General features: G+C 36.0%; 2 protein-coding genes across 8 annotated transcripts; one reads left to right on the forward strand and one right to left on the reverse strand.

Annotated features, from left to right (window-relative positions):
* Positions 1-6,571: 6,571 nt before the first annotated feature.
* Positions 6,572-9,925, reverse strand: LOC118278564 (tetratricopeptide repeat protein 1-like). Its single transcript, XM_035597823.2, is given in 5 exon segments — positions 6,572-6,927; positions 7,430-7,586; positions 8,837-9,014; positions 9,017-9,087; positions 9,617-9,925. Coding segments are annotated over 5 exon segments (864 nt in total). The 5' UTR covers positions 9,795-9,925; the 3' UTR covers positions 6,572-6,647.
* Positions 9,926-9,930: 5 nt separating this feature from the next.
* Positions 9,931-25,803, forward strand: LOC126912240 (uncharacterized). 7 transcript variants are annotated; one of them, XM_050703461.1, is made up of 7 exons: positions 9,931-10,536; positions 10,965-11,177; positions 13,248-13,373; positions 21,344-21,469; positions 22,295-22,363; positions 22,892-23,995; positions 24,678-25,803. In XM_050703461.1, exons 1-7 carry the CDS (start codon positions 10,488-10,490, stop codon positions 25,796-25,798), a joined length of 2,808 nt encoding a protein of 935 aa, XP_050559418.1. In that variant the 5' UTR covers positions 9,931-10,487; the 3' UTR covers positions 25,799-25,803. The 7 variants fall into 7 exon arrangements, with proteins under 7 accessions (XP_050559418.1, XP_050559422.1, XP_050559423.1 ...); XM_050703465.1 differs by lacking the exons at positions 21,344-21,469; positions 22,295-22,363 and adding an exon at positions 14,210-14,278; XM_050703466.1 differs by lacking the exon at positions 21,344-21,469.
* Positions 25,804-26,366: the final 563 nt, after the last annotated feature.

Below are 26,366 nucleotides of genomic sequence, written 5' to 3' on the forward strand. Positions count from 1 at the left end.
AACAGAATACCTAATGATGGAAAATGTGAATAGGAGAGTTCTGTATCCATTGTCAGTTAATAATTCCTAATTGCTGAACATAGGCCCCCCACAAAGACTTATTAGGCGGCAGGTTGGAAGTGAGCCAGCGAGTATAAAAGTGAGACCAACCACACAAATAGATTTCCATATTTAAATATGCAATTGCAAAGTATAAAAATGGCAATTTCTGCAGTTATTTTTATTAAATTGTCAGTTTTAATTTTCGCTTTAGCATCTTTGAATATCGAAATCAACATAGCGTTACACGTATTGACGAATCGTAAAAGTTGACGGCGATGTTTTTTCAACCCTTTTACAATCACGGACAATCTTATAAATTATGTCTAAGTAGACATATTTTATGAGACTGTTAAGCTAGCATTTAAGTATATATTTATACTCCTTATGTCTTATTTAGGCCCAGTTCGGATAGCCTATTATGTAAAGGAGTTTTAAGGCTAAACGCGCTGTTGATTCGCTCAGTGTAAAGCGGCCAACTTGCTTTTTACATTGCAAACGCGTCGCCTTTTATGAGACTGGTTTTTAAGTCTCTATGTGCCAGTAAAATGGATCGGACTCCACCCCTTCTCCCGAAACACGGTATGTTGCACCGTTTTGCGGCAGAAATAGGCATGGATGTAGTACTACCCCGGACGAGCGGTGCACAAAACCGCTCTACTACTATTTTCCAACAAAGCTCAATCAAACTGGTTTTTAGGAGTTAAAAATTAGGGGTGACAGTAGCCTTAACCTTTCGTATGCCAGTATATAAGACAACGATAGAAAATACATTGTGTCTCGAAGATCTGCATTCCGGCACACGACGAGTCAAGCTAGATCAAGGAAACAGAACCAAAGCCACTGCGAATACAAGACAAATTCGCCATTTGGCTGCAGACTGCCCCTAAAATCATTGCCACCCCTTACAATAATATGACCTGTCAAAAACATTTGCTATAGAAACAAATACATAAACAGAATCATGATGACAAATTTCGCTGTTAACGCCAGATGAACATGGAAATAATCTTCGCTGGTACCAAAGTGTGATGAGCTATGCTGAAAGGTAAAACTATACTAGGAACTTAGCTTTGAAGACTCGACGTGAAGATGAAGATTGCAGCGGCTGCCCCGAAGACTTGAAGAGCTGGACTGGTGGATGAACAGGAACATCTTGAGCAGCTCAGCATCAGCCGTTGATGGTCTTGAGGTCTTCTTGAGGCAGGACAGGATACTGCTCCCATACTGAAGATCTTCTCATTGCAGAACGATGTCCTTGCGGCAATTTGGTGAGATGAGTTGCTGTTTTAGTTCCTGATGTCTTCAATGGTAGGTCTTCTGGAGATATTGAAGGTGTTTCAAGTGATGTTGGTTGAAGAATAAGTCTCTGTACAGGCAGTTGATATTGAGCTGTCTTGATTTGGTCTCTTGAAATCTTCTTTCTTGTGAGGTGAAGTGAAGTAGGGTGTTCTTGAGCTTAATTTTTGGGTCTCTTGAAATCTTCTTTCTTGTGAGGTGAAGTGGTGAAGAGTTGTCTTGAGCTGAGTTTTTGGGTCTCTTGAAATCTTCTTTCTTGTGAGGTGAAATGGTGAAGAGTTGTCTTGAGGTGAATCTTCGAAGGAACTGCTTGCAATCTTCAATAATGTCTTCCGTCTTGATGTTTCTGTCTTCGTAAAGCTGGTGTTTACAGTTTCGACTTCTGTGGTGCTGGTGCAGGCGCTGGATGCTGGAGGATGCTCTTGCCCATATTGATGATCGCCATGGCGCCACCCAAAGGCATGCCCATCATGAAGCGCCGGAACTCAGCCTTGTCGCCGTTGAGGTGTCGGTACGCGAAGATGTTGTTAATGGTGTTGATCAACATCAATTGCTCCTGAAGATCCCAAGTTGGTCCAAGGAACTTGTATGAGAATTCATTGTTTCCTGAGGAGACTTGAACGCACTTTGTCACAACAGTTGCCATTGCGGTTTATGAAGAGGGCTTCTTCGGTTTAGAGGTGTGTCACGGTTGAAATTCGCAGCTCGACTGACTGGTTCGTCTGCTAGCGGCGTGGTTTTATAGCGGTGCGCGGGGTGCGCGGGACGGGTGGGGTTTTCGCGCATGCGGGTCGCGATGGTGCCACAACGGCCTCACCCTAAAAAGCTGGCTATTCAGGATGTAAACATTGTGATGTTTTGTAAACAAAACAGTTGGAGAGATGAAATGATACATTACTGTGGTGAGTATCTTAATCTTATTGCAACGTCACGCCTTTTATCCACAAAGCGGTGGGCAGAGGTGCACATTACGTCACGTAATGCCGCTATACAATGTACACACACTTTTCACAATTTGTGTTATTAGTCCCATGTAATAGGGGGTGAGCCTTTTGCCATATACTGGGCACAATTCCAGACTCCGTGCTACTACTGAGAAATTTTTGAAAAGCCGAAAAATGCCCAGTAATACTTTGCTCGACCCAGATATAGAAACCGAGACAACTTCTCCGGCAGTCGCACTAGTGACCACTCAGTCGCAGTCGTAGTAATTGATTAACAAAAAACTCCCTAGAAAAAAAAAATATCACTAATACCATTTTTTTAAAAGCAAAACAAACTATATTTTCATAACCAAATACCATGACATAACAATCTGAACCGATCCCCTATTTTAACCACTACCTCTGCCTACCCTTTTACTCTTTAAAAGGGTGTAAAACTGCAGTTTTGAAGCTATGAATGGTCGGCTTTAGAGCCCGTGCATCGCCCCCCAACATTCGTCCCTTATAATATTGATTTATTGCACCCTGCAAAGCTAGGTATCCTATATTTAGGTACCTATGTAGATTTTAAGTACTGAAACAGCGTTCTCGAAGCTTCTAGTAACATTTCCTTTGTTTAATGTAAATTCAAATTAATGATAATGTTTTGTTTGTGTGTCAATAGTTTTAGAATGTCAAATTATGTACGTAGAGGTCGGTAGTGTCGTAAATGGGATTGTTTTAAGAGATTTTGAGTTTTATTTACGGTTTTTTTTTATGGTAATAAGCCGGAAAACGAGCAGACGGATTAGCATGGACACCCGAAACACCAGAGGCGTTACAAGTGCGTTACCGACCTTTTGAGGGTTAGGAATTTAAGGGTGGTAATTGGGTCTCCGGTAACCTCACTCACACAACGAAACACAACGCAAGCGTTGTTTCACGTCGGTGTACTGCTCGGCCGTGGTATCACTCCGGTCGAGCCGGCTCAGCAGTGCCGAAGCATGGCTCTCCCACACCTAAAGGACTGGGTAGGACAAAATGCATCTGAGGAACGTTTTAGTATGTTTTAAGCACCTCTGTCTACTCCTTCGAGGATTTTAAGGTAAAATGTCATTTCAAATAATTTTGAAGTTATCAAATGATATAACAGACTACACATCGCATCTGAGCCCCTCAAATTGCAGGGCTAAAATCGATAACCAGGGTGGAGTACACCTACAAGGCAAAGTTAACTTTATTCTTGAAAACTAAGGTTCATATTCATTTGTAGCGAGTTGAAACCTATTTGTAGATAGGTACACTAGGTATTTACATGGGGGGAAGTTAAAAGGAACTGAGTAGACGAGCGACATTTTAACACGCATTTATTATGTTATCGGCTTACTCACGTATTTGTTTGACGAGGAACTCGACTAGTTTCAAGCCATGCTAGAGGCTCATATTCATGAGCAGCATTCCGCGACACACGACGCGGCGATTGTCGCGCTGCTACTGTCGAGTTCCTCGTCAAACAGTTACGTGAGTAAGCCGATAACATAATAATTAATTTAGTATGTCTCACGAAAGTTACAATAAAATTACGCATTTATATTTTATTAGTTCGAACTATGTAATAAAGTGAAAGAATCTGAATTACACACACTTCTAATAATGACGTTGACTGAATCGTTGGGCGAGTGGTCGCAAGTGCGTCTGCCGGACAATAGGTAACAGGTTCGATTCCCGAGTCGGGCAAAGTACTATTGGGCTTCTTTCGGTTTCACACTTTTAACTCGTCGACTGCCTCATTAGGCGAGTGGTCGCAAGTGCAACTGCCGGACAAGAGGTCTCGGGTTCGATTCCCGGGTCGGGCAAAGTATTACTGGGCTTTTTACGGCTTTTCGAAAATTTCTCAGTAGTAGCACGGAGTCTGGAATTTTGCCCAGTATAATATGGTATTTTCATTATAAAACTTGGCAATTGTATGTAGAATGGATGACAATACAATATTATAGTGCCATCTAGCTGGTTTGATTGTGGAATTGGAATATGACTAATGGAGCCTTAGTACTTTTTTTTGTGATATAAGCCGGCAAACGAGCCGATGGACCACCTGATGGCAAGTAAATGACGCCGGCCATGGACACCCGAAGCACCAGAAGAGTTACAAGTACGTTGTCAACCTTTTTAATGATCGGGAATCAAGGATTGAGGATTTGGAGAGTTTGTGAAGAATTGGGCCTCCGGTAGCCACTCACACAATGCAAGCTTTGTTTCACGTCGGTTTTCTGTAAAACCGTGGTATCACTCCGGTCGAGGCGGCCCAGCAGTGCCGAAGCGTGGCTCTCCCACACAAAAATATGTTCGAAATATGCCAGTGACAACATTTTGTAACTATGGTCAGTGGCTCGTCTGCTGCTACTCTTGGAAGTACCTGAACGATGCTGGAGTGAGCTACTAACAGTTAATTAAATGCAGAGCCGGACTGCGGTATTGTGGGGCCCTGTTTTAGCACTCGAAGTGGGTCCAACTTATTAATTAATAGGTTGAAATGTCGTAAGTGCGGCTGCTAAACATGGGATCTTCAATTTAGTTCCTGAGAGCAACAAAGTAGGTGTTTTATGACGATTATGCAAACGTTGTTTCATGTCGGCTTTCGATGAGGCTGTGGTATCACTCCGGTCAACCGGCCCAGCAGTGCCGAAGCATGGTGAGCCCACACCGTGTGTAAGAGAGTGTGAGTGTGTATATGTAGGGTATAGCTAAGGTACATTATAATTACAGACATTTGTACCTACGTATACATAAATAAATATAAACATTTACATACATACAAATAACAAGCCCTTAGCTATACCTACACACCGTCCGGCCGTTAGCGGAGCTCGCGGTCGCCGCTCGGCACACGGCGCAGTCGCCGCTTCCACCCCGCGCCACTCGCTCGCCCAAGACAGTCCTCAGCTAGCGATCGCGCGCGCATCATAAATTATTACTCTCGGTTTCATTTTGTATAATTTCGTTGATCTCACTCTTGTTATTGTATATTTTATTCTTTTATTAATATAGACATACAAAGGTTAGTATCTAGTATTTTATTTATCTCCAAATACTATTAGACGCAACATATACACACTTCAGTAAGTAATTCGGATGTTCGAATTAAAAGATGCCTCTCGTATACCTATATGACAACAATAAAAAACACATTGTATCTCGCATGGATCCACGTTCCAAACATACGAAAGGTTAAAGTACCTACCTACTGCGTTGAAAATCCTCTGGGCCCCTAGCTTACATCCCAAGCCGCAAGTACTAAATCCAGCCCTGTTCCAGTTCCCCCTTTTCAATACCTAGTGTACCTATATACAAATCACACACACACACACTTATAACACGCTTCAAATGAAAATGGACCTTAGCTTACAAGATATAAGGTAAGATTTACTTTGATTTGCACGCCGCCATAGTTATTGATTTTGAGGTGCAATTTGAAAGGGTGAGATGAATAGGGACTGAGTCTATCTAGATTTGAATAATGTTTTAATTTTATATGTACTGAACATCAACAGCTCTTGGCAGTCCACTGCTGGACTATGAGCCTCCTCTACATAAGAGGAGTATGCCATAATCTCCGCTGGTGCTTACTAGGGTTAGAAATCGCAGTTTAAAAAGGTTCAGGTTTATTAGAGTCTTGCTGGCCGGTCATAGTCGGTTCTACGACACCCGCAGGAAGAATAGGGGTAGTAATAAATGTATTCTTCTTTGCCGTTATCACTGCGAAGATAAATGGCTTTTACAAAATTCGAAACGCTAGCGACATCTCTAGTTGCAGATTTATTTAGGAAATTTGAAAGTTACGGTAGTGCCATCTGTCGTCGCATAAAGTAAATATGTAGTTGAAGTAATGCACCAATAGATGGCGTGCTTAACAAATTTCCACATCATCGTAGAATCTACATCACAGTGCGTTAGATTTCTGGTTTGGCCGAAATATTTATTTTTAACACCAAAGGCATTACAAGTGTATCGCAGGCCTTTTGGAGAGTTAGGAATTTAAGGGTTGATGGGGAATCGGGGATTGGGAACATTGTTCCCGTCGGTTATTTGCTCGGCCGTGGTATCACTCCGGTCGAGCCGGCCCAGCAGTGCCGAAGCATGGCATTTAAAGTTTGACTCTTTGTGTGATCCACAAATTGTTGTTTCAGGTCTGGGTGTCATGTGTATTTGAACTTGTATGTTTGTAAACGCACCCACGACACAGGAGACAATCCCCACATTAGGATTTCCTCCATTAGGCAATTAAAAACGACAAATAATAATAATCATCATCAAGTAAATTTTATATAATTAAATAAAACAATATAGATAAGTAAGTTTATATCACAAATTTCACTTAAAACGAAACTATTGTTTGAAATTAATCTTGTATCCTTTTGAAACTGGATCTTGTTCCATCTGGAAATTCTCCGTAGATAGCCCAAAAGGTTTCAAAATCATGTTTCCTAGGTCTTTTAGTTTGCCTAGCATTTCAGTTTTGAGTTTTTCGTTTTTTTCTTCTATTAAAGGTGGTAAACGGATGGTAGCTTGCTTAGCTTCCTTGTGTGAGGGGTCGAATTCCAATATTTTCTTGTAGTCCGCTAATGATTCGTCTAGTTTCTCTGTCGCCTCGTATGATTGCGCTCTCCTGTGGAATAAATAGTATAAATGTAGACAAAATATTTTTCCTAATTATCCTATTTGTTACTCAATAATTATATCTGTGAGTTCGAGATTTGAAATTGCAAAGTTCGAAATGGAAAACGCGGGTGCGTTGGTGTTCGCAATCGAAAAAATGTCAAGTGGGTTCAATTCCCGCGAGAAATCGACTTGAGCAAAGTATACACGAACTTTTTCCTACTCTTCCGGGAATAAAAAGGTGCAATACTTTGCTCGACCCGATCCGACTTGATCGGCAGTCGCCCATCTGACCACTCATACAACTGCGTCCACTGATCCGCATCGTATGGACCGCATCATTAGCAATGCCTACATGCGATATGTACTGATGACGTCATACGGAATGCGCACGATACGGTGGACGCTTACCTAAAAGCCGACCCTCGGAGTTTTGTTCACGCTACGACCAACAGGAGCCGAGCAGAGCGAGTGAACTAGCGCGAAAGTAACTAGTCAAGTATATTTCTCACCGTATATAAGCCTTAACATAATTTTCGTCCAACTCAATAGCTTTAGAGCAATCCTTGATGGCTTGCTTGTACTTCTTGAGCTTCATCTTGGCAGCGCTGCGGTTGCAGTAGAGTATCGCACGCTGTTGTGAGAACTGGAGCGGACACGTTCGGAGACCTGTAATCAGTTTAATAAGTAGATATTAATCTAAGTGTGGGAGAGCCATGCTTCGGCACTAATGGGCCGGCGCGACCGGAGTGATACCACGGCCTTACAGAAAACCGACGTAAAACAACGCTTGCGTTGTGCTTCGTTGTGTGAGTGAGATTACCGGAGGTCTTATTCCCCCCTTCCTAATCCCCGATTCCCCAACAAACAACCCTTAAATTTCTAACCCCCAAAAGGCCGACAACGCACTTGTAACTCCTCTGGTGTTTCAAGTGCGGTAGTTTAACACGCCCGCTTCTCATGTATGGAGGGTGCGGACTCAAAACCTACCAACGGCAAGTACCAATGTGATTTTTTCCGAGTTATAAGGAATGAAGGAAAACATCGTGAGGAAACCTGGACTTATAATTTCTGATTGTAAGTTTGAAATCGCCAACCCGCATTGAGCAAGCGTGGTGGTTAATGCTCAAACCTTCTCCGTGTGAGAAGAGGCCTTTGGTCAGCAATTACAGAATTTATTGCTATGATCAAATATCGGGAATTGATAGTTTGGTACATGTAGGGTGACTAGTAATTAGTGAATAGTATTGTGTAACACGTGATTGTACTCATGATTACAAAAAACTTTCGCAAAGAACTTTTTTTGTATACTCATTTGTTTTATTTTTATCACAAATCAACGAAAGTTGTTTGTACAGTAGGCTGCGCGACCTCGTCGCCGTCGCTGCTCATTATGAAGAGTTCCTCTGTGACTCGAAACTAGTAGTGCTTTTCTCCATTAATGTATGTGAGTAAACTGTGATTTTTAGTTAATTTACATTCAATTGTATATATGCCAGTGGACACAGCCGACAGACAGACGTTATTAATATTATTATATTTGCTTTGACGTTCAAAAGTGCCTTTCTGGTCTATTTGAAATAAATGATTTTGACTTTGACTTTGACAAATAACCTGATTAGGGTCGCAGGGAGCTGCTAGAGGCAGGTTGTTTCCAACCGACCTATCTGGAAGTGATTGGGGCGGCATATGTTTAGCAGTGGACGTCTTGTGACTGATATAATGATGAATATTATGTATAATGCACCTTCGGTAAGACAGGGGCCAAAGTACTAATATTAATATTTTTCAGGACAGACATTTTTAGGGTTTCATAATTTTTATAGGCACTTTGGCATACTTAACTCATTTTCGGAAATAGTTATTAGCACTTCGGCCTTCGACCTAAGGTGCGATATGAGTTAAGGCAAAATACTAACCTTCAGTATACTTCTCAATACTCCGTTCAAAGTCACCGTCTTTAAACGCATCATTGCCAGCTTTCTTCAGCTCCTCGGCAATGATTCTCCGTTCCTCTTTCTGGTCATCGGTGAGGTCCACCTCAGCATCCTTCAGAGACACCTCATCGATGTCCGTATCACTGTCCTCTTTGGTTTCTGTGTTGAATTTTCTTCGAAATCTTTTTCTATTCCATCGTCTTCGGATAGATCTGGGTAGATTCGAGGTATGTCTGGAATTTGTAAGTATTTTTTATAATAAGTTGTTTGGTAGAAATTCGAAAAAAGTTATAATTGGATTTATAGAAAAGAGTAAAGAGAAAATGGTTACTGCTTAACCGATGAGCATACATGAATAGATTGATGACTGTTGTTGAGGCGAAAGTGATAGGTTCGTAAGATTCATAGCAATTGGCGTTCATTAGTCTCTGCCTATCCCCATGGGAGACAGTCGTGAGGTTATGTATGTATGTACGATAAAGACATTGATTGACACGCACAAGACATGATGACAATATTCTTTGAACATTAAACTTCGCAGTCAACAATCGCATTGAAGAAAAGCACTTAAAATCATAAATATCGATCTTACTAAGAAACTTTGAAGATTCTAATAATAAGTTTCGTAGATTTTACGAAGGTTTTTTCATAAGACGTAATGATTAAGTGGAATTAAGTACCAATTTGGCATTGAAAAGTATTAACACACAAATAGAGGCTACGCCCGTAATGAACTCATACTAACTAAAAAAACATACGTACCGCTTGTCTGTGGTGCGTCTCCAGCCGCCTTAGGAAAGTCCTCAGCACTTGTACCAGGACTTATGACAAATTCATCCACAGATTCCTCAGTTTTTAACGATGTTTCCAAATTCTTTGTTAGTTCATCAATAATTTCGTCATTTTTCGCCTGATCCGTACTCTGTAACCTTTTCGACATTTTTTATATTACACTCTATAACTTAAGGAGTTTAGAAATTATTCTTAATGATTTAGAATTCAAGAGAATTAGGGAAAACGTGAGAATTTTCTTTATTTTCATACACTTCTCCTTACAACGCGAATTTTGACAATGGGCAGGGGCAGGGGCGTGAAACTCCTATACAAATGACAGCTACAAAAATGTTCATAGAAACTAGCGCCATCCCGTGGTTAAGGGCAACAATACATTTTAGATTTTGCTTTTTTTTCTCAATAGATGGCATTATATCAATTATATTTATAGACATTGTAAAAAACAACACTATAATGTGTTTGTTTATATAAATAATAAATAAAATATGATTTAAAGTATCACATCTAGTCATTTTAAAAATAAATTATTTTAATAGTTATAGTTACGGATATAGTTTATGTGCTGGAGTGTCTATGGTTGGGGATTTGAAGTGCCATTTTGTTTTCAAAACTTTCAAAACAATTTTCTTTGCTTTTCTGACGTTTCGCTGGTGTTATAATTGTGCTTTTTTATTAATTTTTTGACGACTTGGCTATCTTCCTACGGATTTTGATATTCTACCACACCTGATACTACTTGGCTTCGAATTTGGATTTTGATAACTGCTTTCGCGAATTACCTTGGCAAGATATCCGGACTACTGGCTGCTCACGATTTTGGATTTGTTACTTGATAACCATGCCTAATAAATCACGATTGAAGTGCTACTTTGGGTGCGCTAATGATGGTAAGTTTTACAATAATCATTATCGTATATGAAACTAATGTACAACGAAAAGGTTTAGATACATCCTATCTATAGTTAAGTTGTGTAGTAATCGGTCACGCAAAAGATACCGAATAGATTGTGATGAAACTTTGTAGATAAATAGCTTAATACGTGAGAATAAATCATATTCTATAAATTATTGAAACTTTCGTGAGACATACTAAATTAATTACTATGTTATCGGCTTTTTTAATTAATCGAGTTCATCGTCAAACAATTACGTGAGTAAGTCAATAACATAGTAATTAATGCTATAAATTATTATATATCTTCATAGAAGTCGCCTACGTTGAAGCCGCGGTCATGAGTTAGTATTAATTTATATGTTTTCGATGTTGGAATGAAAAATAGAAATTTAGGTACATAACTTCATTAATTACTTTCAGGACCGCTGCATCATTTCCCTAACCCGAAAAGTACTAAACTAGAAGATATTGAGAAATTTTCTCGGTGGAAAGCTGTGTTAGATAAAATAACACAAGAAAAAGGGAATGTATATATATATAACCATATATTACTGTGCAATAAGCACTTTTTGGAGGGCTATCAGCTACCAAGCCGTCGTCTGACTAAGAATGCTGTTCCCACTTTAAATCTAGGTAAGCGAAATTTTATATTTTATGAACATTTTCTTATTATAAGTTATAATCTCCAAAATTTTACATGCACACATGGATTGCGCCTGCCACAAGGCCTAGGTAAAATAAATGCTTGGCTTTAATAGAAATAGACATTAACACATACTATATGACAAGTAAATACAATATGAAATACAAATTTATCTATTTCAAATTGATTTGTTAATTTTATATACTAACAGCACCTATATTAAAGTTTTAGGACTTACACGCGCACTCAGAGTCATTTAATGGTTACTTAACCCAGTCCTTAGCAATTGTTTTTCATACAAAATCGTTAATAAAGAATAGTTTAAGTAAGCATTAAATGACTCTGAGTGTGGCAGTTAATGCCTTAAGTTAAAGTGTAGCCGTGTGAACAAAATACAAATAGTTGAAGGAAAATATTAATAAGAAAGTTTCAGATTGCAAATTAAATACCTATTACTATATTATATACATACAAACATTATAAATTATAATTAAAATATATTTGTAATATGATTTAATATTTATTTTAAATATTATAATAGTAAATATTCCTGCACAATTTATACATAGTCGTCTGATTCCTAACTAGGCAGAGCCTGTACAGTATTCAGAAAGCTGATAAAAATACTTATACACGTCTAAATACATACATATTATACAATACAAATCTCTTCTATACAATATACTGTTCAATCCTACTACCCCCATTACCTCAAAGAACGTTTTAAGTTCTTCCATGACACATATTCTAGACCAGTACGGTCATCGGAGGAATTGAAGCTTGAGATGCCCCAGCATGCGAGCAGAGCCTTCGACCGATCGTTTACGTTTCGGGCTGTGCGACTGTGGAATGCTCTGCCGCTTACAGTAAGACAAGCACAGTCCCTCGCGTCGTTTAAGGTGCTCGTGAAGGAACATTATCTCTCCACGATGTAGTTCACTATTTTTCCTTGTTATTGTTTTTATTTTTACTTACTTTCACTTATTCTGTCATTTATATCATGTTTAGTTTTTTTTTTTGTATGTATGTATGTATGTATATATGTATGTATGTATATGTATGCATGTATGTATGTAATTATATTATATTCTATGTAAGTCACACACCTACACCTAGAACCACCTCCACTACCACTCAACAGCTCCATCCACCCAAAGGTTGCCTGGCGCTTATCGCTATAAGCGATGCCTTTGTGCACTTTCATCCTAAAAGATGTTAACTTATGCTTAATTTATTTAAATGTATACAATAAAGGTTATTTATTTATTATGTACTGTCAGTACATAATAAATAAATAAAGTTTATTATGTACTAACAGCTTAGTTATTTAGTTATTCACTCTCAAAATAGAATTTGAGAGAGTGAATAAAATTGCTAAAAAAAAGTTTTGGTGAGCAAAAAGTTGTGTCAAATTGTAATTATAATTATTATACATATTTAGATAGCGCTCAAAAATTTAAAGCGCTTTACTTCTATTAGGAGGCTGACCAACTCAAATAAGAGGAGATTCTCAATTCAGCCTTTGGTTTTCGTCTTTATTTTTTTAATGTATTATTATACATAAAAAAAATCGATGTACGATTACTCCGTGATTTTTAGTCCGATTGCCGCCGTTCTTATTTAGTTTGACACGGAATGCATGCCATTTGGTACCATAAAAATTTTATACAGTTCGGTTTTAATAAAATGCTGTGTTACTTACGCGCTATTTAGATAATGTAATACTCGCTTCGGATTACAAACAATATCATTTCGTGTGGATAATTTATAGTCCCAAATACGTATTTTTATTTCATTTACGTATTTTAATTACAAGTCATTACAATACTGCCTAACCCTGCCTATTAGGCCTGGCTGAAGAGGTAGGCAGAGATGCATTACTACAACACTACGTTTCGCCAGTTTTTTTTAGTCCTACATAATAGGGGTGAGCCTATTGTTGTACTGGGCATATTACTAGACTCCGTGCTGCTACTGAAAATTTCCTTTTAGAAAAATCTAATAATACTAATAACCTATTGCTCCTAAGATATTAAAATGTTTTCTTTAACTATTTTCAGGACGCCAAACTCCACCCATAATTGATCAAAGTATGCCATCTACATCAGGGCTGCAACTTTTAAAAGTACAACAAATTGACCAAAACATGCAACCATCAACATTAACTGCTATTCAAGTACCAAGAGGTTTGTAAAGTTTAAACAAAAATTATCCAACATACATAAATTTTCCGGAGCTGCGGACTACCTAGCGGGCTTACCGGGGCTCCGGCTCGAAAAGCAGGAGTAGAAACGGGGTGGTTTTTAGTCAAGAGAAGTCATTGGATGATTTTCAACCCTCAAAAAAAAACATACATTAATTTATCTGCTCAAGATGGTTTGTTGAAGTCGCCATAACCGAAAAAAAAATTTATACATGCCATAAGTTTTCAGTTTTAAGAATAATATTGAAGAAAAATTGATTCATTTCGTTGTTCATAAAATCATGCAGCACTCCATTCACTTGGTTACTTGCATTCACTCTCTTAGCGAGACAGCACGTTTGTTACGTCTATTAACGAGTTTTTTCCTTGGTCTTTCGCACTAACGTGCATCACATTGGAAAATATTAGAACTTATGTGTTTCGATGTGGCGCACTTACAGTTAATTGCTATTTTGAACTTCGAAATACCGTTTTACAGTCAGTCTGTAATGTGCTCGGTACGGCAACAGGCTCGCTGCCTATCACGTAGTATTATAAATCTGGCAAAGAGTGGATGTAGCAATGCACCTCTGCCTATCGATACGGTAGGCTGAGGTGCTCTGCTACTCTTCAGGGTTACAGTGCTGTTAATATTTTGTAGTTACAGGCGTGAGTGTATGTTTATATTTGTGTATATAGTCTGTGTCTTGTAATAACTGCCAAAAATTTATTTAAAAAAATTTTTCCCCTCGACTCTGCCTACCCCTTTGGTAAACAGGTGTGAGTCTATGTATGTATGAAAATTAGGATATGTGATTTATAAATAACTTTATTTTCCAGGTCATCAGCAGCCGAGTGATGCAGAATCTGTCGCATTGCAGACTTCTACAATTTATAAACCTACAATGAGTAAGAAACAATCCATCATCATTTTAAAATATTCTCATTTCATTCTCAGTTTTGTCTTTAATGTCCGGGTCGACTGTCTAGTCTAAACAGATTGGATCGAAGACCGAATATCTATTTAATATGCGTTAGGCTTTTTAAGGGTACTGACTTCCCGTAACGATTATCATAACTGATCTTATGACAACCCGGAACGACGGCCCTAACGTGCTGGCCGAGGCACGAGACAAGCGATAATTACGCACATAACTTCGAAAACATTATTAAGCAATGTTAATACTGTGTGGTATCTAATGTAACCTCTATAATAATTATCTTTAATATAATTTTAAATAAGTTTTTCGGTCGAGTTCACTATGTGGTTTAAACCAGACGCAACGAAATATACATTTTTCCACTGATCTCATAGATAGAGCATATTACCTCTCTTCGTCATCTTCTGACTGACTTTAAGTCGCCGGAATATTGTACTATAGACTCAATATTGTGTATTAATTTCTTCTCCAAAATTATATACATCTTTTATTACAGGTCTTCGGAAACAACAAAATAATATTAAAATTATCAATAAATTGAAGATGAAGTTGGAAAAAATGGCATTGAAATATAAAAATCAAAAAAGACAAATACAAGCTGCTAAGAAAATGTCAATGAATACAGCGTTTCTGTCGGCAATTGAAAAACTACCCGAAAGTATAAAGACTTTCACAAAGCTTCAATTAAAAAGTCAAATAAAACCAAGAGGAAGACGGTTTACTAATGAGGAAAAGGTTATGGCACTAACCATATTAAAACAAAGCCCAAAGGCGTATGAATTATTAAAAAAATGTTTGTGTTGCCTTCAAAGAGATGTCTGCAGGGCTTATTACATTCTTTTAGAATGGAACCAGGCATCAACAAAGAGATTTTAGAAGATTTGAAGAAAGTTGCAAGTCGCATGTCTACGGAAAATAAACTTGTTAACATTTTATTTGATGAAGTTTCCTTGGCACCTGGCGTAGAATATAATGCAGCTATTGGCAAAATCATTGGCTTTGAAGATTATGGATATACAAGAAATAAAACTCTGGCTGACCACGCACTTGTCTTCATGATAAAAGGCATAAAAAGTAAATGCAAACAGCCCATTTGCTTCACATTTTGTAAAGGAACAACAAAGGCGGCAGAATTAAAAAATCTTTTGAAATGCATTATAAAAGAAATAAATGCAACTGGCTTAATAGTTGTGGCTACTATTTGTGACCAAGCCACAACAAATGTAAGAGTGGTGCGGGAGCTACAAAACGATACCAGAGAAAGATATGTTCGACAGGGGAATAGCTATAATAGTCAAGCGTTTGAAATTAATGGTAAAAAAATATTTCCCCTGTTCGATACCCCGCACCTTCTCAAAGGAGTCAGAAATAATTTATTAAGTAAAAATGCCAAATTTGTACAAAATGGTGAAGTCAAATGGGCTAAATGGGAACATCTAAAAATGTTATTAGCTGTTGATGATGGGGATGACGAAATTCGACTAGTCAATAAGCTAACAGAAATGCATGTCGATAAAAACAAAATACCCAAAATGAAAGTCAAGTTTGCGGCACAAGTGTTCAGCCAGAGAGTGTCTAGTGCCTTGAGATTTTTGTCAAGTTAGTATCTACACCTTCATATTTTCTTTTCTTTCTTTCTTATATTATATTTTATATAGGACTGCCTCGTAGGTCGAGTGGTCGCAAGTGCGACTGCCGGACAAGAGGTCTCGGGTTCGATTCCCGGGTCGGGCAAAGTATTACTGGGCTTTTTTCGGATTTTCGACAATTTCTCAGTGGTAGCACGGAGTCTGGAAATGTGCCCGGTATATGGCAATAGGCTCACCACCTATTACATGGGAGTTACAACATAAATTGTGAAAATGGGTGTACATTGTACAGTGGCATTACATGCCATAATGTGCACCTCTGCCTACGCCTTCGGGGATTAAAGGCGTGACGATATGTATGTATGTATGTATTATATTTTATTTTATATTATATTATTTCTTATATTATATTTTCTTTCTTTATTAGTACCATTGTGTACCGTGGAGAAAGGCTGTGATGAATAATATAAAATCGTTGACATTTGTTATGTTACTTGGCTTATTCTTTTTGAAATTATATTCGCCTGAGTATTTTCTCACAAACCTATTGTGAAGCAAATTAGGAGTGGCCTATGTTCAGCCGTTTTTACAAATCCCAGTACCTACTGTAGTACTTTAGTGTACTGTGGTGAAAGGCTGTGATGATGAGCATTTTTAAATGCCTATTGTAATTGAGATTTGCTTTGTTTCAGAACACAACATTCTGCCAGACGAATGCCAAGGGACTGCAGATTTCCTCTTAGTGTTCGACAAGCTGTTTGACTCATTTAATGGCCATTCTTATGAAGGATCGCCTAAGAAATATAAGCAGTGTTTAAAATATAACTCACCCCATTTCCAACTGTGGAATGAAATGTTGCCAATTTTAGAATCAATTAAATTTGAATCAGTAGTTAGAAAAAATGATTCTGTATTGATTAAGCATGAGTCGATTCCTTCAATCAAAAATTGGATTCATAATATAAAAACTTTTAAGGAAATGTGGTTGCATGTGAATGTTGATTATAAAATAAAAAATTTACTTACTAGAAACTTTAATCAAGATCCTTTGGAAAACTTTTTTAGTAGTATTAGAAGTAATGGTGTACGTAATATTAATCCCAATTGTAATCAATTTATGAATGCTTATAAAACACTGCTGATTAATAATTTTAATTCTGTTCATTCAGTTAGAGCCAATTGTGAGGACGATTTCAATAAATCATTTCAATCATTTTTTAATTTGATTGCTAATAAACCTGATTTGCCAGATAATGATGATTTTGCATGTGATATTGATGCACTATTAATGGTGATGAATGAAATTAAAATAAATGATTCATTGATTTATAAGGAATCAAAAAAATATGTAGCGGGGTACATAATAAAAAAAATTAAAACTAACGTTTTCAGGACGTGTAAGACTTGCATGCGTGATTTATGTAGATCAGAAGTTGATGTGCAATCTTTCAATTATGAAGTTGATTATACAAAAAAATCATTATTTCATCCCAGCGATAATTTCCATAATTTAATGGCAGATATTTATCATTTGATTGTAGCATGCTTACGTGATTGCCCAGAATCAAATGTATTATATAAAAAAATAAAGTTTATGATTAATTGTGCATGTGATTATAATATAATAACCTGTATAAAACACAAAGAGTTGTTGATTGAATGTATTAACAACCTTGCAATCAAGTTGATTATACACAGTTGGTGTACAGGGGTAAATAGAATTTTGAAGGGCAAAATAATGACATTCGATAAGAATGACCATGTCAAACAGCAAGCTTATGATTACTTTAAAAAGAAACCAATAAAAAATTAAATCAATTGCGTTGTTTTATTAAAAATGTGTACCAGTATAATTTAAAATTACTTGATATAATACTACATTGATTGAAATAAATATTCTAACTCAAATTTATAGTGAAATAAATATTCTAACTCAAATTTATAGTTAGAATATAAATTTCAGTCAACGTAGTATTATTCAAGATTAAATAATTTAAAAAGCAACAAAAAGTAGTAGCCCTCTGGCGTATTTTATTGGTACTAAACGACAGCCACGCCGCCCTGGTGCTCAAGGTCTAGAAACTTATTTTTTAATCCTAGAGTTGCGTATCTATTCCCGTATAAGTGTATAATCTATGGGCAGGGGCGTGAAACTCCTATACAAATGACAGCTACAAAAATGTTCATAGAAACTAGCGCCATCCCGTGGTTAAGGGCAACAATACATTTTAGATTTTGCTTTTTTTCTCAATAGATGGCATTATATCAATTATATTTATAGACATTGTAAAAAACAACACTATAATGTGTTTGTTTATATAAATAATAAATAAAATATGATTTAAAGTATCACATCTAGTCATTTTAAAAATAAATTATTTTAATAGTTATAGTTACGGATATAGTTTATGTGCTGGAGTGTCTATGGTTGGGGATTTGAAGTGCCATTTTGTTTTCAAAACTTTCAAAACAATTTTCTTTGCTTTTCTGACGTTTCGCTGGTGTTATAATTGTGCTTTTTTATTAATTTTTTGACGACTTGGCTATCTTCCTACGGATTTTGATATTCTACCACACCTGATACTACTTGGCTTCGAATTTGGATTTTGATAACTGCTTTCGCGAATTACCTTGGCAAGATATCCGGACTACTGGCTGCTCACGATTTTGGATTTGTTACTTGATAACCATGCCTAATAAATCACGATTGAAGTGCTACTTTGGGTGCGCTAATGATGGTAAGTTTTACAATAATCATTATCGTATATGAAACTAATGTACAACGAAAAGGTTTAGATACATCCTATCTATAGTTAAGTTGTGTAGTAATCGGTCACGCAAAAGATACCGAATAGATTGTGATGAAACTTTGTAGATAAATAGCTTAATACGTGAGAATAAATCATATTCTATAAATTATTGAAACTTTCGTGAGACATACTAAATTAATTACTATGTTATCGGCTTTTTTAATTAATCGAGTTCATCGTCAAACAATTACGTGAGTAAGTCAATAACATAGTAATTAATGCTATAAATTATTATATATCTTCATAGAAGTCGCCTACGTTGAAGCCGCGGTCATGAGTTAGTATTAATTTATATGTTTTCGATGTTGGAATGAAAAATAGAAATTTAGGTACATAACTTCATTAATTACTTTCAGGACCGCTGCATCATTTCCCTAACCCGAAAAGTACTAAACTAGAAGATATTGAGAAATTTTCTCGGTGGAAAGCTGTGTTAGATAAAATAACACAAGAAAAAGGGAATGTATATATATATAACCATATATTACTGTGCAATAAGCACTTTTTGGAGGGCTATCAGCTACCAAGCCGTCGTCTGACTAAGAATGCTGTTCCCACTTTAAATCTAGGTAAGCGAAATTTTATATTTTATGAACATTTTCTTATTATAAGTTATAATCTCCAAAATTTTACATGCACACATGGATTGCGCCTGCCACAAGGCCTAGGTAAAATAAATGCTTGGCTTTAATAGAAATAGACATTAACACATACTATATGACAAGTAAATACAATATGAAATACAAATTTATCTATTTCAAATTGATTTGTTAATTTTATATACTAACAGCACCTATATTAAAGTTTTAGGACTTACACGCGCACTCAGAGTCATTTAATGGTTACTTAACCCAGTCCTTAGCAATTGTTTTTCATACAAAATCGTTAATAAAGAATAGTTTAAGTAAGCATTAAATGACTCTGAGTGTGGCAGTTAATGCCTTAAGTTAAAGTGTAGCCGTGTGAACAAAATACAAATAGTTGAAGGAAAATATTAATAAGAAAGTTTCAGATTGCAAATTAAATACCTATTACTATATTATATACATACAAACATTATAAATTATAATTAAAATATATTTGTAATATGATTTAATATTTATTTTAAATATTATAATAGTAAATATTCCTGCACAATTTATACATAGTCGTCTGATTCCTAACTAGGCAGAGCCTGTACAGTATTCAGAAAGCTGATAAAAATACTTATACACGTCTAAATACATACATATTATACAATACAAATCTCTTCTATACAATATACTGTTCAATCCTACTACCCCCCATTACCTCAAAGAACGTTTTAAGTTCTTCCATGACACATATTCTAGACCAGTACGGTCATCGGAGGAATTGAAGCTTGAGATGCCCCAGCATGCGAGCAGAGCCTTCGACCGATCGTTTACGTTTCGGGCTGTGCGACTGTGGAATGCTCTGCCGCTTACAGTAAGACAAGCACAGTCCCTCGCGTCGTTTAAGGTGCTCGTGAAGGAACATTATCTCTCCACGATGTAGTTCACTATTTTTCCTTGTTATTGTTTTTATTTTTACTTACTTTCACTTATTCTGTCATTTATATCATATTTAGTTTTTTTTGTATGTATGTATGTTTGTATGTATGTATATATGTATGTATGTATGTATGTATGTAATTATATTATATTCTATGTAAGTCACACACCTACACCTAGAACCACCTCCACTACCACTCAACAGCTCCATCCACCCAAAGGTTGCCTGGCGCTTATCGCTATAAGCGATGCCTTTGTGCACTTTCATCCTAAAAGATGTTAACTTATGCTTAATTTATTTAAATGTATACAATAAAGGTTATTTATTTATTATGTACTGTCAGTACATAATAAATAAATAAAGTTTATTATGTACTAACAGCTTAGTTATTTAGTTATTCACTCTCAAAATAGAATTTGAGAGAGTGAATAAAATTGCTAAAAAAAAGTTTTGGTGAGCAAAAAGTTGTGTCAAATTGTAATTATAATTATTATACATATTTAGATAGCGCTCAAAAATTTAAAGCGCTTTACTTCTATTAGGAGGCTGACCAACTCAAATAAGAGGAGATTCTCAATTCAGCCTTTGGTTTTCGTCTTTATTTTTTTAATGTATTATTATACATAAAAAAATCTATGTACGATTACTTCGTGATTTTTGGTCCGATTGCCGCCGTTCTTATTTAGTTTGACACGGAATGCATGCCATTTGGTACCATAAAATTTTTATACAGTTCGGTTTTTATAAAATGCTGTGTTACTTACGCGCTATTTAGATAATGTAATACTCGCTTCGGATTACAAACAATATCATTTCGTGTGGATAATTTATAGTCCCAAATACGTATTTTTATTTCATTTACGTATTTTAATTACAAGTCATTACAATACTGCCTAACCCTGCCTATTAGGCCTGGCTGAAGAGGTAGGCAGAGATGCATTACTACAACACTACGTTTCGCCAGTTTTTTTTAGTCCTACATAATAGGGGTGAGCCTATTGTTGTACTGGGCATATTACTAGACTCCGTGCTGCTACTGAAAATTTCCTTTTAGAAAAATCTAATAATACTAATAACCTATTGCTCCTAAGATATTAAAATGTTTTCTTTAACTATTTTCAGGACGCCAAACTCCACCCATAATTGATCAAAGTATGCCATCTACATCAGGGCTGCAACTTTTAAAAGTACAACAAATTGACCAAAACATGCAACCATCAACATTAACTGCTATTCAAGTACCAAGAGGTTTGTAAAGTTTAAACAAAAATTATCCAACATACATAAATTTTCCGGAGCTGCGGACTACCTAGCGGGCTTACCGGGGCTCCGGCTCGAAAAGCAGGAGTAGAAACGGGGTGGTTTTTAGTCAAGAGAAGTCATTGGATGATTTTCAACCCTCAAAAAAAATATACATTAATTTATCTAATATGGTTTGTTGAAGTCGCCATAACCGAAAAAAAAATTATACATGCCATAAGTTTTCAGTTTTGTGAATAATATTGAAGAAAAATTGATTCATTTCGTTGTTCATAAAATCATGCAGCACTCACTTGGTTACTTGCATTCACTCTCTTAGCGAGACAGCACGTTTGTTACGTCTATTAACGAGTTTTTTCCTTGGTCTTTCGCACTAACGTGCATCACATTGGAAAATATTAGAACTTATGTGTTTCGATGTGGCGCACTTACAGTTAATTGCTATTTTGAACTTCGAAATACCGTTTTACAGTCAGTCTGTAATGTGCTCGGTACGGCAACAGGCTCGCTGCCTATCACGTAGTATTATAAATCTGGCAAAGAGTGGATGTAGCAATGCACCTCTGCCTATCGATACGGTAGGCAGAGGTGCTCTGCTACTCTTCAGGGTTACAGTGCTGTTAATATTTTGTAGTTACAGGCGTGAGTGTATGTTTATATTTGTGTATATAGTCTGTGTCTTGTAATAACTGCCAAAAATTTATTTAAAAAAATTTTTCCCCTCGACTCTGCCTACCCCTTTGGTAAACAGGTGTGAGTCTATGTATGTATGAAAATTAGGATATGTGATTTATAAATAACTTTATTTTCCAGGTCATCAGCAGCCGAGTGATGCAGAATCTGTCGCATTGCAGACTTCTACAATTTATAAACCTACAATGAGTAAGAAACAATCCATCATCATTTTAAAATATTCTCATTTCATTCTCAGTTTTGTCTTTAATGTCCGGGTCGACTGTCTAGTCTAAACAGATTGGATCGAAGACCGAATATCTATTTAATATGCGTTAGGCTTTTTAAGGGTACTGACTTCCCGTAACGATTATCATAACTGATCTTATGACAACCCGGAACGACGGCCCTAACGTGCTGGCCGAGGCACGAGACAAGCGATAATTACGCACATAACTTCGAAAACATTATTAAGCAATGTTAATACTGTGTGGTATCTAATGTAACCTCTATAATAATTATCTTTAATATAATTTTAAATAAGTTTTTCGGTCGAGTTCACTATGTGGTTTAAACCAGACGCAACGAAATATACATTTTTCCACTGATCTCATAGATAGAGCATATTACCTCTCTTCGTCATCTTCTGACTGACTTTAAGTCGCCGGAATATTGTACTATAGACTCAATATTGTGTATTAATTTCTTCTCCAAAATTATATACATCTTTTATTACAGGTCTTCGGAAACAACAAAATAATATTAAAATTATCAATAAATTGAAGATGAAGTTGGAAAAAATGGCATTGAAATATAAAAATCAAAAAAGACAAATACAAGCTGCTAAGAAAATGTCAATGAATACAGCGTTTCTGTCGGCAATTGAAAAACTACCCGAAAGTATAAAGACTTTCACAAAGCTTCAATTAAAAAGTCAAATAAAACCAAGAGGAAGACGGTTTACTAATGAGGAAAAGGTTATGGCACTAACCATATTAAAACAAAGCCCAAAGGCGTATGAATTATTAAAAAAAATGTTTGTGTTGCCTTCAAAGAGATGTCTGCAGGGCTTATTACATTCTTTTAGAATGGAACCAGGCATCAACAAAGAGATTTTAGAAGATTTGAAGAAAGTTGCAAGTCGCATGTCTACGGAAAATAAACTTGTTAACATTTTATTTGATGAAGTTTCCTTGGCACCTGGCGTAGAATATAATGCAGCTATTGGCAAAATCATTGGCTTTGAAGATTATGGATATACAAGAAATAAAACTCTGGCTGACCACGCACTTGTCTTCATGATAAAAGGCATAAAAAGTAAATGCAAACAGCCCATTTGCTTCACATTTTGTAAAGGAACAACAAAGGCGGCAGAATTAAAAAATCTTTTGAAATGCATTATAAAAGAAATAAATGCAACTGGCTTAATAGTTGTGGCTACTATTTGTGACCAAGCCACAACAAATGTAAGAGTGGTGCGGGAGCTACAAAACGATACCAGAGAAAGATATGTTCGACAGGGGAATAGCTATAATAGTCAAGCGTTTGAAATTAATGGTAAAAAAATATTTCCCCTGTTCGATACCCCGCACCTTCTCAAAGGAGTCAGAAATAATTTATTAAGTAAAAATGCCAAATTTGTACAAAATGGTGAAGTCAAATGGGCTAAATGGGAACATCTAAAAATGTTATTAGCTGTTGATGATGGGGATGACGAAATTCGACTAGTCAATAAGCTAACAGAAATGCATGTCGATAAAAACAAAATACCCAAAATGAAAGTCAAGTTTGCGGCACAAGTGTTCAGCCAGAGAGTGTCTAGTGCCTTGAGATTTTTGTCAAGTTAGTATCTACACCTTCATATTTTCTTTTCTTTCTTTCTTATATTATATTTTATATAGGACTGCCTCGTAGGTCGAGTGGTCGCAAGTGCGACTGCCGGACAAGAGGTCTCGGGTTCGATTCCCGGGTCGGGCAAAGTATTACTGGGCTTTTTTCGGATTTTCGACAATTTCTCAGTGGTAGCACGGAGTCTGGAAATGTGCCCGGTATATGGCAATAGGCTCACCACCTATTACATGGGAGTTACAACATAAATTGTGAAAATGGGTGTACATTGTACAGTGGCATTACATGCCATAATGTGCACCTCTGCCTACGCCTTCGGGGATTAAAGGCGTGACGATATGTATGTATGTATGTATTATATTTTATTTTATATTATATTATTTCTTATATTATATTTTCTTTCTTTATTAGTACCATTGTGTACCGTGGAGAAAGGCTGTGATGAATAATATAAAATCGTTGACATTTGTTATGTTACTTGGCTTATTCTTTTTGAAATTATATTCGCCTGAGTATTTTCTCACAAACCTATTGTGAAGCAAATTAGGAGTGGCCTATGTTCAGCCGTTTTTACAAATCCCAGTACCTACTGTAGTACTTTAGTGTACTGTGGTGAAAGGCTGTGATGATGAGCATTTTTAAATGCCTATTGTAATTGAGATTTGCTTTGTTTCAGAACACAACATTCTGCCAGACGAATGCCAAGGGACTGCAGATTTCCTCTTAGTGTTCGACAAGCTGTTTGACTCATTTAATGGCCATTCTTATGAAGGATCGCCTAAGAAATATAAGCAGTGTTTAAAATATAACTCACCCCATTTCCAACTGTGGAATGAAATGTTGCCAATTTTAGAATCAATTAAATTTGAATCAGTAGTTAGAAAAAATGATTCTGTATTGATTAAGCATGAGTCGATCCCTTCAATCAAAAATTGGATTCATAATATAAAAACTTTTAAGGAAATGTGGTTGCATGTGAATGTTGATTATAAAATAAAAAATTTACTTACTAGAAACTTTAATCAAGATCCTTTGGAAAACTTTTTTAGTAGTATTAGAAGTAATGGTGTACGTAATATTAATCCCAATTGTAATCAATTTATGAATGCTTATAAAACACTGCTGATTAATAATTTTAATTCTGTTCATTCAGTTAGAGCCAATTGTGAGGACGATTTCAATAAATCATTTCAATCATTTTTTAATTTGATTGCTAATAAACCTGATTTGCCAGATAATGATGATTTTGCATGTGATATTGATGCACTATTAATGGTGATGAATGAAATTAAAATAAATGATTCATTGATTTATAAGGAATCAAAAAAATATGTAGCGGGGTACATAATAAAAAAAATTAAAACTAACGTTTTCAGGACGTGTAAGACTTGCATGCGTGATTTATGTAGATCAGAAGTTGATGTGCAATCTTTCAATTATGAAGTTGATTATACAAAAAAATCATTATTTCATCCCAGCGATAATTTCCATAATTTAATGGCAGATATTTATCATTTGATTGTAGCATGCTTACGTGATTGCCCAGAATCAAATGTATTATATAAAAAAATAAAGTTTATGATTAATTGTGCATGTGATTATAATATAATAACCTGTATAAAACACAAAGAGTTGTTGATTGAATGTATTAACAACCTTGCAATCAAGTTGATTATACACAGTTGGTGTACAGGGGTAAATAGAATTTTGAAGGGCAAAATAATGACATTCGATAAGAATGACCATGTCAAACAGCAAGCTTATGATTACTTTAAAAAGAAACCAATAAAAAATTAAATCAATTGCGTTGTTTTATTAAAAATGTGTACCAGTATAATTTAAAATTACTTGATATAATACTACATTGATTGAAATAAATATTCTAACTCAAATTTATAGTGAAATAAATATTCTAACTCAAATTTATAGTTAGAATATAAATTTCAGTCAACGTAGTATTATTCAAGATTAAATAATTTAAAAAGCAACAAAAAGTAGTAGCCCTCTGGCGTATTTTATTGGTACTAAACGACAGCCACGCCGCCCTGGTGCTCAAGGTCTAGAAACTTATTTTTTAATCCTAGAGTTGCGTATCTATTCCCGTATAAGTGTATAATCTATGACAATGGGGTTTATTGAAACGTTCCAGTGTTGTTTCGTTTTTTTCTTTGCTGTCAAAAACAAGCATGTCGTTTCTGGAATCATCTATTTTGAAATCGATATTTTTTATTTAAATTTAATTAATTTGTTGATTATTTTGTAACTTATATTAGAGATTAGCATGTAATTATTAATTTAAGTCTGATACAAGTTGAAAACGGTATCAATCACTGTAAAACCTATAATTCAAAGTTATATTTAATCT

The sequence above is a fragment of the Spodoptera frugiperda genome, chromosome 24, assembly GCF_023101765.2.
Source record: "Spodoptera frugiperda isolate SF20-4 chromosome 24, AGI-APGP_CSIRO_Sfru_2.0, whole genome shotgun sequence".
In the NCBI taxonomy this organism is placed as follows: Eukaryota; Metazoa; Arthropoda; class Insecta; order Lepidoptera; family Noctuidae; genus Spodoptera; species Spodoptera frugiperda.